We start from the raw sequence: 16372 nt of genomic DNA, 5'->3' as shown, positions 1-16372 counted from the left end.
GCAATTTTTTCAAAAAGCTGTCGCAAATTCAGGCTTTTTGGGCCGCAACAATCACAAAAAAAATCCCGCGAAACCCTGGAGGGACTGAGAATAGATCAATTCCTTTTCTAACAATCTTGTTTGCTTTTCTAGGTCATAAAGATGCATCACTGTTCATTTCAGTCCATTTCATGACCACTCAAAAACTCCTCACAGGAGCTTTAACTTTTCTGTTAAAGCAGCAAAGATTCCCATTATCTGTTTTGTGATCAATGTGAATACTTTAGAGGTAAATGTGTCCATAAACCTGAATGAAGAAGCAATAAGGGGGTCAAAAAAAAACCTCATAAACATCTAATGTCATGGTTTATTTTGTGCATTAGGATGCTATTTCGTCACAGCACCGTTGGCCTAGCGGAAGGCTGTAGCCCTCGTCACAGAGCTCCAGCCATTTGCTGCATGTCTTCCCCCGCTCTCTACCTCCCACATTTTCTGTCCCTCTTCAACTGTCCTATCAAATAAAGAGGAGAATGCCCAAAAATATAACTTCCTTAGTGTTTCTTCAACTTTTATGCATGTTTCATGGCAGACCACTGATGGATTATTGTTTCAAGATTCAGCTTAGATTCAAGATTTTTGCATTACACTTCACATCTGTATGAGCCTGTGACAAATACACAGGTGGGCAGTGAGATGCAAAGGCTCTACCATAAAACCATACAATAAAACCACTAACTCAGCATGATATAAGATCTTTTTTCGATGTCAAATATGCCGATTTTTTCCCATGTGACTTTGGCCGTCACCGATATAAACTCCCCTCTTTTCATGGTTAAGAACGCAGAGTCTCTCCTTTGCTAGAATTGACCTGTTACTCTTATTGTGAAATGTCAAGTCAAAGTTAATTCATATGGCACATTTTAGAACAACTGCTGTTGACCTAAGTGCTGTACAAATGTAAAACAAACACATATAAGTTAAAAAGAACAAATATTAAATACACAACAAAATAGCCACCATAAAAAAGCAGTCTGGTCCTGCTGGAGGTTTCTGCCTGTTAAAGGAAGTTTGTCCTTGCCACTGTAACTTGCTAAATGCTGCAAAGTGCTCTGCTCATGGTGGATTAAGATGAGATCAGACTGAGTCCTGTCTGTAAGATGGGACTGGATCTGATCCAGTCTTGATGTTGGGTCTTTGTTAATAATAGAACATAGAGTAGACCTGCTAATATATTGACATATATTGATATATGAGCTGAAATGAAAGCAGACCTGCTTTGTTTGTAAAGAGTCTTCAGATAACGTTTGTTGTGATTTGGCGCTATATAGATAGAGATAGATTGATTGAGATCTGATTTCACCATAAACACTAAACATATCATTTTTAGTATAATGATAGTACAATAATCAAGATGAGAAAAAATAAAAAGCAGCTTTACAGCTCTTTTCACAGCCTAACACCTTGTGACAAGAAGGAACTTAATGTGTGGTGTTAGGGATGAGATCCTGTCACAGCAAAAGGAAAGGTTACACGTTGTTTATGCATGTTGATGTTGATGTTAATGTGTCTCTCTCTCTCCTCTCATCAGCTCAACCAGGTCGGCGAGGATCCCCTGAAGCGGCCGGTGGTTTACGTGAAGGGCAACGACGCCGTTAAACTGATGAACATCGTCAACAAGCAGAAAGTAGCTCGTGCTCGGATACAACACAGACCACCGAGGGTAAGAGCTTCAAGCCTGAAAGCCAAAACAACCACATCTGTGTGTGTGTGTGAGTGTCTGTGTGTGTGTGTGACTAATCTAAGGCACATGTGAAGAGTATGACGAAGAGGTGAACATGTTTGTGAGGCCAAACACTGCTCAGAGGTTTGATGTGAGGAGGAATGAAGAATTCCAGCTGTGAAATGCGACCCTTTACTCCGTTCGCCCTCGATGTCGGCCGCCTCGAGGCCCGAGGAACTGTTTCACAGAGCTTGAGAGATTAATATCAGCCGTTCAAAGAGCTGTTTGTTTGCTCTGAATATTCGATAAGTGAGCAGAACACTTTGAGGGTAAATAACTTGACATAATGAAAGCCTGAGAGAAAGGACGCTCTGATAAGAGACATTTTTTTTCTGATGAAGAATAAAACAGACTGGTCATTCTCAGAAAGTCGTTTGAAGTTGTGGAGAATTCTCAGCAGCCGGAGTCGGTCGGATCCCACCTCTCCAGAGATCAAACAAAGGACAGAGTTGGATTTGATCTTTTTCTTGTGCAGGACTCGGCATTTGGTTTGCAACTAGATAAAGAAAACTTTGACTATGGCTTTATCCTCCAGTTATTTTCTCAGTTTAGTTTGAGGGAATTTAAAATATATTCAGTATTGACCTGATTTTGAACCATACAGCCAACTGAAGTCATATCATAAGTTTTCCCACATGTGCCAACAGATAAGAAAGCAAATGCTGCACAAAACATTGCTTTTATTTACAAATGAAGTCATATTGGAGTTTATCCAGTGGAGAAACAGTATCTCACAATACTGCACATGCAGGGTCACATATAACAATGTGAGAGGATCACTAATAAAGTTTATTTTCAGGCTTTATTGAGAGGACAGGACAGTGGATAGAGCAGGAAACAGGGAGAAAAAGGGAGTGGGGATGTGCGGTACAGGGCTTCAGGTTGGATTCAAACCCTGGCCACCCGCTTCCAGGACTGTAGCCTCTGTACATGGGGAGCTTGATTGAACCACAAGACCAAACTGGTGTCCCATTCATGAGATAGGGTCTGCTTTCATTTCAGCTCATATATCAATCAATCAATCTTTATTTGTACAGCACCAAATCCCAACAAATGTTACCTCAAGACTCTTTACAAACAGAGCAGGTCTAGACCGTACTCTATGGTCTATTATTAACAAAGACCCAACATCAAGACAGGATAAGATCCAGTCCCATTTTACAGACAGGACTCAGTCTGATCTCATCTTAATCCACCATGAGCAGAGCACTTTGCAGCATTTAGCAAGTTACAGTGGCAAGGACAAACTTCCTTTAACAGGCAGAAACCTCCAGCAGGACCAGACTCCTGAGCTTTTTTACAAAGTGTAACTGAAGGTTCAATTTTTTGTTTGTTTTTCATAACGAGATGTATGACTCACATCAATAATATCCCCATCAGTCAGATTAATGAATATGAAACTGTTTCCTGTTAAAAGGACCCTCTCTGCAGCCACTTCCACAAGCTCCACGTGAAGAGTATTTGACACGTTTGTGTTTCTGTCCCTCTCCTTTTTCCACAGCAGCCCACGGAATATTTCGACATGGGCATCTTCCTGGCGTTCTTCGTGGTTGTGTCGCTGGTTTGCCTCATTCTGCTCATCAAGATCAAGCTCAAGCAAAGGAGGAGCCAGGTGAGTGCCTGAACACGCACTCAGCATCGCGACTGCAGAAGTTTGAAGGGCTGATGACTTTATTAAGAAAGGGATAATGTGTGGTTAGCAGGTAGTTATGGGAAATAGAATCCTGACAGGGTGAGACAAGACCCTGATGCGAAGCCACATCCTGTTCAGTACAAAGCTACTAACTTAAAATACAAACACGTTGGTAAAAAACTTGATTCTTTTTATTGATTTAAAGTGATTTATGTACACAGTTTTTAAAAATATAGTCCTAGTGATTCCATGTGATTCCATGTTTGAAGCCAATTGTCGGCAGCAGCCATATTGGTAATGCAGAACTCAACCAGTCAAAGTGTGATGTAAAGGGGCGGAGTTTGAGTGAGCCTTCCTCGCCAATAGCTATGTGTTCCCACCTGTCAGTCAAGTCAGTCATGTCCTTATTTGGGCAAAAAAACTCCTAATCTTAAAATCTTATGAACCGTCGAGTTAGAAAAAATTCAGCCCCCTACAGTGTGTGCCGATAGAGAGATTAGCTTCATAGAGCCAAGCTGTTTTTTGTACCAGACTGTTAACATGTTTATTAATGCTGCAAAGATCATCTTTTTTTTAATTGGTGTGTATGTGTTTCTGCAGCCAACCTCAAGCAGGCGCTCGATGAATTGCAGTTTATAACGCTTCTGCGTGGGCTTCATATTTTGAGACCGGAAGTTGCTGCTTGGTTTAAACTCACCTTATGGTATCAATAAACTCACTATATGGTATCAATAAACAAACCTTTATGGTATCAATAAACTCACCTTTATAGTATTAATAAACTCCCCTTTATGGTATCAATAAACTCACCTTATGGTATCAATAAACTCACTTTATGGTATCAATAAACTCACCTTTATAGTATCAATAAACTCACCTTATGGTATCAATAAACTCACCTTATGGTATCAATAAACTCACTTTATGGTATCAACAATCTCACCTTTATGGTATCAATAAACTCACCTTATGGTATCAATAAACTCACTTTATAGTATCAATAAACTCACTTTATGGTATCAATAAACTCACTTTATAGTGTCAATAAACTCACTTTATGGTATCAATAAACTCACTTTATGGTATCAATAAACTCACCTTATAGTATAAATAAACTCACCTTATGGTATAAATAAACTCACCTTTATGGTATCAATAAACTCACCTTTATGGTATCAATAAACTCACCTTTATGGTATCAATAAACTCACCTTATGATATCAATAAACTCACCTTTATAGTATCAATAAACTCACCTTTATGGTATCAATAAACTCACCTTTATGGTATCAATAAACTCACCATATGGTATCAATAAACTCACCTTATGGTATCAATAAACTCACCTGATGGTATCAATAAACTCACCTTATGGTATCAATAAACTCACCTTTATAGTATCAATAAACTCACCTTATTCTATTAATAAACTAACCTTTATGGTATCAATAAACTCACCTTATGGTATCAATAAACTCACCTTTATGGTATCAATAAACTCACCTTATTCTATTAATAAACTCACCTTATGGTATCAATAAACTCACCTTTATGGTATCAATAAACTCACCTTATGGTATCAATAAACTCACCTTATGGTATCAATAAACTCACCTTATAGTGTCAATAAACTCACCTTTATGGTATAAATAAACTCACCTTATAGTGTCAATAAACTCACCTTTATGGTATAAATAAACTCACCTTATGGTATCAATAAACTCACCTTTATTGTATCAATAAACTCACCTTATGGTATCAATAAACTCACCTTTATTGTATCAATAAACTCACCTTATGGTATCAATAAACTCACCTTTATAGTATCAATAAATTCACCTTTATAGTATCAATAAACTCACCTTTATAGTATCAATAAACTCACCTTATGGTATCAATAAACTCACCTTTATGGTATCAATAAACTCACCTTTATGGTATCAATAAACTCACCTTTATGGTATCAATAAACTCACCTTATGGTATCAATAAACTCACCTTTATAGTATCAATAAACTCACCTTATGGTATCAATAAACTCACCTTATGGTATAAATAAACTCACCTTATGGTATCAATAAACTCACATTATGGTATCAATAAACTCACCTTATGATTGATTTGACATGAGGTTTGATGAGTTTGCCTCTGGCGTTGCTTATGTTAGTTAAAGTTAATAACCATTGTCAAGAGGTTTTGACCAATCAGAATCAAGCATCTTACACAACAGGAAGATCAGTAAGAAAGCCGGTTAGTAATGCTCCATATTTGGGTCACAAAGGAGCAAACTTATGTCTCCCTTCACTAGAAACACACCCAAAAAACTGAGGCGATTAGTCAGGCGACGGCAGTGCTGTGTTGATTGATTCCTCTCGCGTGTTGACAACAAGCTCTCAGTGGAGGCTTACGTCGGGCTGCATGAATCAGGATAAGCGTTTAATTAACCCTGATGAGAGGTTGGCTGCTGGAGCCAAAGGCGCACAAATGTTGTTACAGAGCAGGAAAACAGTAGCGGCATCCGTTAAGACAGGTGTGCACAAGTGCGTGTGTGTGTGGGTGTATAATGTGTGTGTGTGCGTCACAGCACAGATGACTTGGTCGTGACTTCTTTTGAGTGGTTAATTAGCAGTTCACACCGGGGGCGACTTTGTCACATGTAACAACCTATCCTACCTGATATGTGAAAACTTAATGAACTGCTGGTGAAGGAAATGCTGCTTAAACTCTATGAATATTATTTATCGGATGGAACCGAAACAAGGAGAGGAAACTTTGTGGGTGTAGTGGAGGCGTTTTCCCTCAAACACTACATTAATTACAAACTGCGTTGACAGGCATGCAAGTCCTCACTTTTCATATTTGTCTAAACAGAGATGTTTTTGCAGAAGCCATAGGAAAAAATTAAGAGGAGGGAGATTTTTATTTGTTTTGCATTAGAGGAAAATAGTGTAAACATCCAGGATAAAGTCAGACTTTCATGACTGCCAGGTTTCTGCTCATCTGTGTCCTCTCAATGTGACTTTTTCATAAAATGCACAATAAAAGACAACACTTTCCTCATTGTTGACTCATGCCTCTCTCATTATCACCCCTGTGGAGAGGCTGAGATTAATTATGAAGATGTTTTCGTCTTGATGACCAAAATCTCCAACACGAACATCAAAAATGCAAAATCCTGAAGCTCTGCAAAGAGAGAAACACCCTCTGCAGACCTCAGTTTATTAAAGCCTGAAAATAAATAACTGTAAATCACAAAAATCTGCCACACATGTGAGTTATTAAGTTTAATCCAAATAAGTCGTTTTGCAAGTGTCACGATCAGTCACCGTATTTCATAAGTGACGTTTTGAAGGGAAACATGCAGTTGGAGAACACACTAAAGAGACTGAAGATCTTCCTCTTCTGATTTATTCCTTCAGAAGAGCCAAATAAAAGAGTTGCACACGTCAAATATTGCAAAATCAAACACTGTGTCAAGATGAGAAGTCAACAAATCTGTCTTATATTAATATCACTAAACAGGAACATAAACTTATCACTTCCATGAAGGTGTTCAGCAGCTGATTCGTCATGCTAACACGTGTTTGGCGTCACGTGAAGTCTTCAAAAATGCTCTGTTCAAAGTGAAACGTGACTTCACGCTTTCCCAACCTTCTTCCTCTGCCACAGAGCTCCATGAACAGAATGGCCAGCCAAGCCCTGGAAAAGATGGAGACGAGGAAGTTCAAGGCCAAAGGGAAGGGCCAGCGCGAGAGCAGCTGTGGAGCCTCCGACTCCCTGAGCAGCAGCTCCACATCTGACTGTGCCATCTGTCTGGAGAAGTACATCGATGGGGAGGTAAGAGAGAGAAGACGCCAGCAAGCTTTTGGGTTGAATTTAGGATTTAGGACTTTATTGCAATTATTTCCACAAAGTGACCATGGTCTGCTTTATTAGTGTGCTGGCTCTTGGAGTGAATATTAGCCTTCAATTGCTTTAAATCCCATGAAAAGGCGTGTTTTTAAAGTGTAAGAAATACGCCTTAAAGAGTGCAAAAATCCAGGTAAAAACTTTTACAAAAATGATTCAAATCAAAAACATGTTGTAGTTCAGCTTCTGATTTTAAAACCACAAGAAAAATAGTAGTCGAGTCAAGTCAGCCTTATTTATTCAGGCATTTAAAACATTTAAGGTTGACCAAAAATACAAAGGTGCAAGAAGACACAACAAGAAAACAATACATCATATTAAAATAGTGAAATCAGAATGAAAGAGTCCAAAGAGAAGGTATGAGTCTTCAACAATGACTTAAAACAATCGGTGTTTGGAGCAGATCTTATTTTTAGAGGTGAGTTGTTCCACAGGTTAGAGGCTGCCACTGCAGAGACGTGATGGCCCCTGGTTTGAAACTTAGCTCTTTTCACAACAGGGTTACAAAGTGCTTTACAAATAAGAAAGAAACTAAAAGAGAATGAAAGAGAAGACAGAAATAAAACTGTTGGATGGATAGAAATAAAAGATAAAAGGTTAAAACAATCCAAAAATCAGAAATACGATTATAAAATCCTGCCAATGATGCTGCCTAAAAAGGATTAAAACATCCATCCATCCATTTTCTTCCGCTTATCCGGGGTCAGGTCGCGGAGGTAGCAGTCCAAGCAAATTGACCCAGACATCCCTCTCCCCAGCAACTCCTGGGGAATCCCGAGGCGATCCCAGACCAGGCGGGATATATAATCCCTCCACCGAGTTCTAGGCCTTCCCCCGGGGCCTTCTCCCAGTTGGATGTGCCCGGAACACCTCTAAAGGGAGGCGTCCGGGAGGCATCCTTATCAGATGCCTGAACCACCACAGCTGACTCCTTTTGACGCGAAGGAGCAGCAGCTCTACTCCGAGCTCCCTTCGGACGTCTTAGCTCCTGACTCTATCTCTAAGGCCAGGATTAAAAACATCTTGATTAAAACATGCTGAGGTGACATCTCCTGTAAACGCACTGATAATAGGTTTTAAAAAGAGAGTTTAGGTATAGTTTCAGTATATGCATGGAGAAGTTTGGTTACATAATGCTGTGCAAATCCATTAAGGGATTTCAAATCAACCATGAAGTTTTAAGACGTTAAAAATCAGTCCCTCCAGGAAGTTGTGATTTCGCGATCGCAACTATCAACGCAAATTCAACCAATCAGCGCGATTTTTTCGCGGCCCTGCAATTTTTTTACAATCAGCGCAACTTTCCCGCAAATTTGACCAATTACCTCAATCTCAGCCCCTGCACGTCATCGGTTTTGTCATCAATTTGACTTCCTTGGAACATAAACACAAGTCCTCACTTGATCGGCACTTTTCAACAACAAAACACGCACAGAGAACGGGTGATGAGAGGGGACAGCAGGCAGGACAAGTGACCATGACAACGTTGTTATTTATAGATTGAGGGGCTCAGTGTTCGCTTGGTCTCTACCTGCAGCAGGTGTGCTTTATGAACCAGCTCTCCACACCTCCATGCATCTGTCTCATCTTCATTGATGATTTTTACCCCCTGGTGTGCATTAGTGACAAAGACACAACCGGGGGACATCTGTTTACTATTTGATGTTTGACGTTGTTGCCGTGGTTACCGTAAAAAGCTCTGCATCTAAAGCTTGATTTAATCCAGTTTGGTGAAACATCAGACACATTCAGTAAGTTTTGATAAACTCCTAGTCATCAGAGTGCCGTGAACTGACTGTGCATCAGTCGCTGCGAGGTGCATTCAGGGACCGTCGTAAATGTGCAATACGGTCCTTTCATGGCATTTTTCTGGGAATCAAGAGAATCAAAATACAGTCAGTGGCCACATCAAGAATGCTTTCTAAAAACATCTGTAATTTAGCATATTTACTTGCCCCTGAGATGTTATTGTGGGGAAAAAAGCAAAAAAAAATAAACGCAACTTTCACCGCAATTTTTTCAAAAAGCTGTCGCAAATTTTTTGGGCCGCAACAATCACAAAAAAATCCTGCGAAATCCCGGAGGGACTGAAAAATGCAATAAGGGGGCGCTGGTGGCCTAGCGGTCTAAGAACCCCTTGTAGCCCTCGTCGCAGGGGTCGCCAGTTCGATTCCCGGGCGGTCGACCATTTCCTGCACTCTCTACTCCCTCACATTTCCTGTCTCTCTTTAGCTGTACTATAAAATAAAGGCAAAAAGGCCAAAAAATATAACTTAAAAAAATCCAATAAGAAGCTGCTGTTGCATTTTCCTTGCATTCAAAAAACTTGTAGAGAACAAAATCAAACTATTGTAACATTTTTGCTGCCGAAAGAAAGATAATTGTATGTGTTAACCTTAAATTGAAACAAAATGAGTTTGAAAATGGAGCAGTTCCACTTTACAATCCATTATTATTTCATATTAACATAAAGGAAGCTCATAAAAAAGGGTGGTCATGATATCGATGTAACACTGGGGCGACAGGTTATGTCATAGATACACGTTTTACACAGTCTGGAGTTGAAATTGTGAATATCACCATGTTTGTTCCTTTCAACCAAGTGGCAGTCAAACCTTTTATCTCAGTGTTTGCGTGTTCGTCTACATGCTGAGCTTTGTTTTCTCACCATTCCACACTCTGTACTGTAGACATGAAACATAATGCAGTTGTGCGGACAATAGAAGTGGAAGTTCCCCTGATGTGCTCGGGGACCGCAGTCCCGCGATCTTCAGTGACGTTCTTTCCGCCGCCTTTTTAGATGTTTGGTTCAGTCTTTCAGAGCACCTGGAGAGATAACGGTACCCAGACTGCTTTGGGCTGTGATTATGCTTCCTGTTTTCCCACTGTGGTCTTCTTTAATCCTTCAAGGACTCATTGTCGAAATATGTGTCCTAATCTTTTGGACTTTAAGGCTTTTACGGTAAGAGCGTTGCTCACCCTCGACGGGGACTCTGAGGGGACAAACCCCAGTGCCCAGGGGGGGACATAGCTGGTGTATGCATGTGCTTTTTTTGTGGTTATGTGTCTCTTTTGGTAAAGAGGAGAAGAAAACACAACAAAGCATGGCGCCAGGATTGCACAGAGGAAGTGGCGATATAAAAGGCTGAATGGCATCAAAGCTGTTTTGGAGCAGTGAACCCAGCAACAAAAGGTTGGGTGGAAAAGAGCCCAAAGATGAGTCACATTGAGCCGCAGTATTTCTGAGAGAGAGAGAAAGAGAGAGAGAGCTCTCACTGGAGAAGAAAAATGGAATTCATATTCAAAGTGTTCCTGAATTCCTCCTGAAAGCCAGCTCCACATCTGAATACAAAGTGTTGCATTCTTTTCATATCTCCCCTCCAGTGTAAGCCTCTTGTTTGTTTTGTTCCCTGAAAACGGTGACATTGAGCATGAGAGTTGAATATGTGTTGTGGCGAGGCGTCGAGTTAAAGTGTTTTTGTTTGTGACATGATGCATGTTTGGCTCTGCAGAATTTAAAATAACCCAAACAGTGAAAACATTTCACTGCTCTGTATATCTTTGCTGCCCCCCTCTGGTCACCCAGCCTCACTCAAACACACATTTATTCATTCTCTGAGAAGAGAAAACCCTGTGTCAGGTTTACATGGACATAATTAACCAGCGACAGTTCAGTCTCTGGATCCTTGACCAAATGCTGGTAGATTAATCTCGTTGAGCTCTGAGAGAGGATGCTGGTTTGTCCACTTTATATATTTGATCAACTTTGTCTATCCATCTCTCCATCTTTGAAGCAGATCTCTTATGCTTTTGTGATAAGTATAAATCATTAAATCTGAGAGGGGTGGTGATCCTGAGCACCTCCTCAAAAGTCTGAGTCCACGCAGTCTCTGTGATCCTATATTTTACTGTATTGTTGCTCTTTGTGGTTGTGGACCTGACTCTTAACATCTGTGTTGTTTCCCCCTCCAGGAGCTGCGGGTTATCCCCTGTGCTCACAGGTTCCACAAGAAGTGTGTGGACCCCTGGCTGCTGCAGCATCACACCTGTCCCCACTGCAGACACAACATCATCGGTGAGTTCACGAGAAACATTCAACAAAGCGTGCTTAACGTCACTCCTCACGCTTCTTTTCGTTTATGAGTTTCTAAATCTCTCGTCATTTTCCTTCAACAGAACAAAAGAAGGGGAATCCAGGACCGGCATGCATGGACCCTGGCAACCCAGTCCACGGCCGGCAGCGGGTGGTGCTCCCTGTCCATTACCCCGGCAGGGTGCACCGAGCCGGCCAGGTGACAGCATACCCGACTAGAACCAGCATGGACCCCCACGGCAACCCCATCACCGTGCTCACTGTGGACCAGCACCCTGACCCTCAGGGTCTGTACCCACCCCAATCAACGTCTGCCTTTCTCAGGAGCTACCACCCCACCCTCCATCTGGACCACTCACTCAACCCTCATCACTGCGGATTAGAGCACCGGGGACCCCCAGCCTACCCCTCCCAGCCCCACCATGCTGCTTTTAAGCGACCGAAGTTCCACGGTCGTAATTTTTCCCGAGCAGCTTGCTTCTCGCAGTACGAGACCATGTACCAGCACTACTACTTTCAGGGCTTGACTTTCCCCCAACAGCCTGAGGGGGGCCAGGGGCCTGCTATGGCAGGACAGCTTGGTGGAGGAGGGGTCCACAAGGGCCACCACAGCAGGGCCTTTCAGCAGGGGCTGTTGTACCCCACAGTGGTACACATGGCTCCCGCCTCGTCTTCGAGGATCGGCGATAACGGCAGCACCTCTGGCCTGAGCTGTTACCATGGCCACCGCTCGGTGTGCAGTGGTTACCTTGCCGACTGTCCGGGTAGCGACAGCAGCAGCAGCAGCTCAGGCCAGTGCCACTGCTCCTCCAGTGACTCCATGTTGGACTGTACCGAGGTCAGCAACCAGGGAGTGTATGGGAGCTGCTCCACCTTCCGCAGCTCATTGAGCAGTGACTACGACCCGTATGTCTACAGGAGTAAGAGTCCGTGTAGGGGGTCTACGGGTGAAGCAGGGGCTGCGGCTTGTACTACAGCTCTTGCTGAGGACTCGTCATCCCCGGCTCCCTTGGGACATGACTGCCTCCAGCTCCCTCCTGGAGCTTCAGGATATAACTCGGGGGACCACCTCTCCAACTGCAGCTTGGAGCCCAACTACAGCAGTCGCTCATCACTGGAACCCAGGGAGAACAGCAACACTAGCACTACCTCATTCGGGGCTCCAGAAGCTACTGGAGCGGACAGGGGGAAGGGGGCACAGGAGGAGTCAGGGGAGCTCGGGGCTGCAGCCTGTAGCTGCTGCTTCGAGGTGCTTCCTCCAAATGTGGAGTGCAAAGGGCAGGACTCGGACCAAGCTGGGCCTCTGGCCAAAGGACGCTTTCACAGGGGGATGGACTTTCAGAGCTCGACCTCTAAGAACTACTTTGCTCCTGAGCACTTGTGCCCTTCTGCAGAGCAGGTGAGCTACGAAGGGCTGCCCTGCTGCTTCTACAAAGAGATGAAGGTCCACAGGGCCACAGCAGGGCGTTTCACAGAGGACTATGCTGTTAATGTGCAGTACGCACATGCAGACTCGGAAGCCTGCTCTGGACAGGGATGCTGTGAACTCAACCAGAGAATACCCATAATTCCTGAGGACACAGATTGTGAATTGGGATCAGGGGCAGAGACCGAAAGCAATTTGTTGCCCATCAGTGTCACAGTAGAGGCCGAGTCGCGGACAGGGGAGCGGCACGAGCCCAGGGAGGGGTACTTTGCCTCAGGACAGTTCAGAGGTCAGGTTTACCCTCAGGAGGAGGAAACCCGGGCTTTGTTTCACCCTCAGCTCTCTGTGAGCCCCACTGCGCTGGGGAGCAGTACTTCAACAAACGATGGAGGTCTGGGTGTGTGAACTTTAGCCCAGAGAGAGAGGACTCAAAAGGACGTGTTTGGTACCGTATCAGTCAGTCAATCATTGAAACCCTCAGCTGCCTTGTTTCTAACCTTGCTCTATGAGCGCTTAATGTTATCATCTTAGATTGTGTGGATTTCTACTGAAATGGCCTCTCATTTCTACATAGACCGAATATCACGTTCATTCCTGTGGCCACAAACATCTCAGCACCAAACTATGTCATTGACCCCATGTGCACCTGGTGTTTAGATGACATCTGTGTGTGGACGCTTCATCTGGATTAAGAAAAACTTACATGCATCCTAATCTGTGGGATGTCAGGTCTACCTTAACCCATCTAAAGGTGCTCTGGCTCACAATGTTTAAGGTTCAAATTTAGGTCTTTAAAAACAGCTAGCATCTGTAGCTACGCCATAATTTAGCACTGACCTCTGACCCCAGAAGAGATCAGCTCCTAATGAAGATGATTTAAATGCAGTTTCTTATCCAGATGAATCTGACTACAGATGCATTGATTTAACCACCAGATGTAAATGGGGTGAAGTGACACTACAGGTATAGATGGAGGTTATTTACTGAAACTACAAGTTGACTGGTGTTTGCGTCTTTTTTTTACCAACTCCCTGCAGCCATCAGAGGTCATCACTTAGTAACTTGGGCCTCCTCGTTGTGAGGAACAAGATCCCTAGACTCCATCTTTGGTGCAAGATGTAGGAATCTGAGATTTTTTCTACAAGAACACTTTAAAGTCACAAACATCTACATGTATTCATGCGCACACGAACACTGACTGCCTATAAAGCTTCAACCACCAACTCAAATAGGTTGTACGGACATAGCTATACCAAAACAGAAAGACATGATTGTTTTGTTTCTTTTTAATTTTCTAAAGCAGGGAAAAATGGGTCAAAGTGTCTGTGACCCACACGTTTCTCTGAGGAGAAGAAGCTATATATTACAGAGAAAATGCATAGAAATGTGAATGCAAGGCTGACACTGGTCTCTATTGGATATGATACTGAATTTGTTTTATGCATTGCATTTCTGTCCAGTTGTGGCCTACCTGTGTGAGACGTGCCAGAGCAACATGAAAGCCTTACGCTGGTTAAGCTATTTGTAGCAATATCTTAAGACGCTGCCCTGCTTTCGGTCTCACCTCGGAACCGAAGGCGGCCGGCAGCGTCTCGGGGTCAGAAGATTTCGTTAAACGTAGAGTAAAGCACTCTACCTCTTGTTTGGAAGCCCTTAAAAGTGTTTTTTGTTTTGTTTTTTTGCTGTCACTTATCCAATTTTTCCTCAATGAGGCGTGCTCTCTTAAATATAAGTAAAGGTTCTAGCATGTATCAAAAGGCCAAAGGAAAGTAGCTGGAAAATACTCATTTTTTTCATAAGGGTTCCTTATTGTACTGTGACTTTTTTTTTTTAATAATGCAGTTATACATACCACAGTGTATCCGTTTGAATCATATTGTGCCATGCATAATACATACTCGCGATATCAATGCTTGTCATTCATGCCTTTCTGTTTGTCCAGCAGACTGTTTTTATACTGTTTCTATGAAATATACACATTCTCTATACACAGAGGACAACTTTCTGAAATAACCCTATTTATAAGTTAACCCAGTGCTGTAATCAAGTGAGAATCTAATCTTGCCTTTTGCATAGAGATATGTACCTACTGCAAATATAACATTTTGGGGTACTTGAGTCACTATTTAATTTTTTGTTATTGTTTCTAGCACTTAAGAAGATTAAAATGTGTACAAAAATTAATATTTTTTAATTTTTTAAGAGTATAATTATTTTCTGTCATTACCATTACAAATGTTTAAAAAAGGCTAGAAATCAATCTGTGTATATTTCTGTTCCTGTATAGCAAACACATTTCATAAATGGAAATATGTTCTCTGAATATTTATTTACTAATATATTTATCTTTAAGCCATGTCTTATGTTCAGAGTGTATGAACGTTTGAGTTCTTTGGTTGCTTTTTATTTTGAGAAAAATCACTAACATGAGACTTTGTATATACATGGTAATTGCACACAAGACGATTAAATCTTCTCTGACCAAAAAACTGATTTTAAAACTTTAGTACCATACAGTTTTGTAATTAAAGTGTACAAAGATCTGTAAAATATACAGTTTTATTCAAGTAACTCATGTTGTGGTGTCTTTCTGTTCATTACCTGCATTTCACCTCCAGATTTTTTACATTTTGCCTCTAAATCAAGTCGTTCTTTTTAGGAATGGGACATGATGTTCGAATGCTCCAATATTCAGTCCCTCCAGGAAGTTGCGATTTTGCGATCGCAACTACCAACGCAAATTCAACCAATGAGCGCGATTTTTTCGCGGCCTTGCAATTTTTTTACAATCACCGCAACTTTCCCGCAAATTTGACCAAGTACCTCAATCTCTGCCCCTGCACGTCATCGGTTTTGTCATCAATTTGACTTCCTTGGAACATAAACGTAAGTCCTCACTTGATCGGCACTTTTCAACAGTAAAACACGCACAGAGAACTGGTGAAAAGAGGACAGCAGGCAGGACAAGTGACCATGACAACGTTATTATTTATAGATTGAGGGGCTCAGTGTTCGCTTGGTCTCTACCTGCAGCAGGTGTGCTTTATGAACCAGCTCCCCTCACCTCCATGCATCTGTCTCATCTTCATTGAGGATTTTTACCCCCGGTGTGTGTTAGTGACAAAGACACAACCGGGGGACGTCTGTTTACTATTTGATGTTTGACGTTGTTGCCGTGGTTACCGTAAAAAGCTCTGCATCTACAGCTTGATTTAATCCAGTTTGGTGAAACATCAGACACATTTAGTAAGTTTTGATCAACTCCTAGTCATCAAAGATGCAGATTAATTTCAGAGTGCCATGAACTGACTGTGCATCAGTCGCTGCGAGGTGCATTCAGGGACCGTCGTAAATGTGCAATACAGCCCTATCATGGCATTTTTCTTTGAATCAAGAGAATCAAAATACAGTCAGTGGCCACATCAAGAATGTTTTCTAAAAACATCTGTAATTTAGCATATTTACTTGCCCCTGAGATGTTATTGGGGGACAAAAGCAAAAAAAAATAATCGCAACTTTCACCGCAATTTTTTTCAAAAAGCTGTCGCAAAT

At 42.0% G+C, this 16372-nt stretch overlaps 1 protein-coding gene across 2 annotated transcripts in view; it reads left to right on the top strand.

The window, feature by feature from the left end:
• znrf3 (zinc and ring finger 3) overlaps positions 1–15391 on the top strand; it is a 103791-nt gene extending 88400 nt beyond the window's left edge. Inside the window, exons 4-8 of one of the 2 annotated variants that reach the window (XM_034692950.1) lie at positions 1568–1699; positions 3261–3371; positions 7062–7229; positions 11274–11376; positions 11478–15391. In XM_034692950.1, the coding sequence (XP_034548841.1) occupies positions 1568–1699; positions 3261–3371; positions 7062–7229; positions 11274–11376; positions 11478–13225 (2262 nt within the window). In that variant the 3' untranslated portion in view covers positions 13226–15391. The remainder of the gene's footprint in view (positions 1–1567; positions 1700–3260; positions 3372–7061; positions 7230–11273; positions 11377–11477) is intronic. The other variant, XM_034692951.1, reaches the window with a different exon arrangement.
• The last annotated feature ends 981 nt before the right edge of the window (positions 15392–16372 follow it).

This window comes from Notolabrus celidotus, chromosome 9, assembly GCF_009762535.1.
Source record: "Notolabrus celidotus isolate fNotCel1 chromosome 9, fNotCel1.pri, whole genome shotgun sequence".
NCBI lineage: Eukaryota > Metazoa > Chordata > Actinopteri > Labriformes > Labridae > Notolabrus > Notolabrus celidotus.
This window is presented reverse-complemented; position numbering and strand designations above follow the sequence as displayed.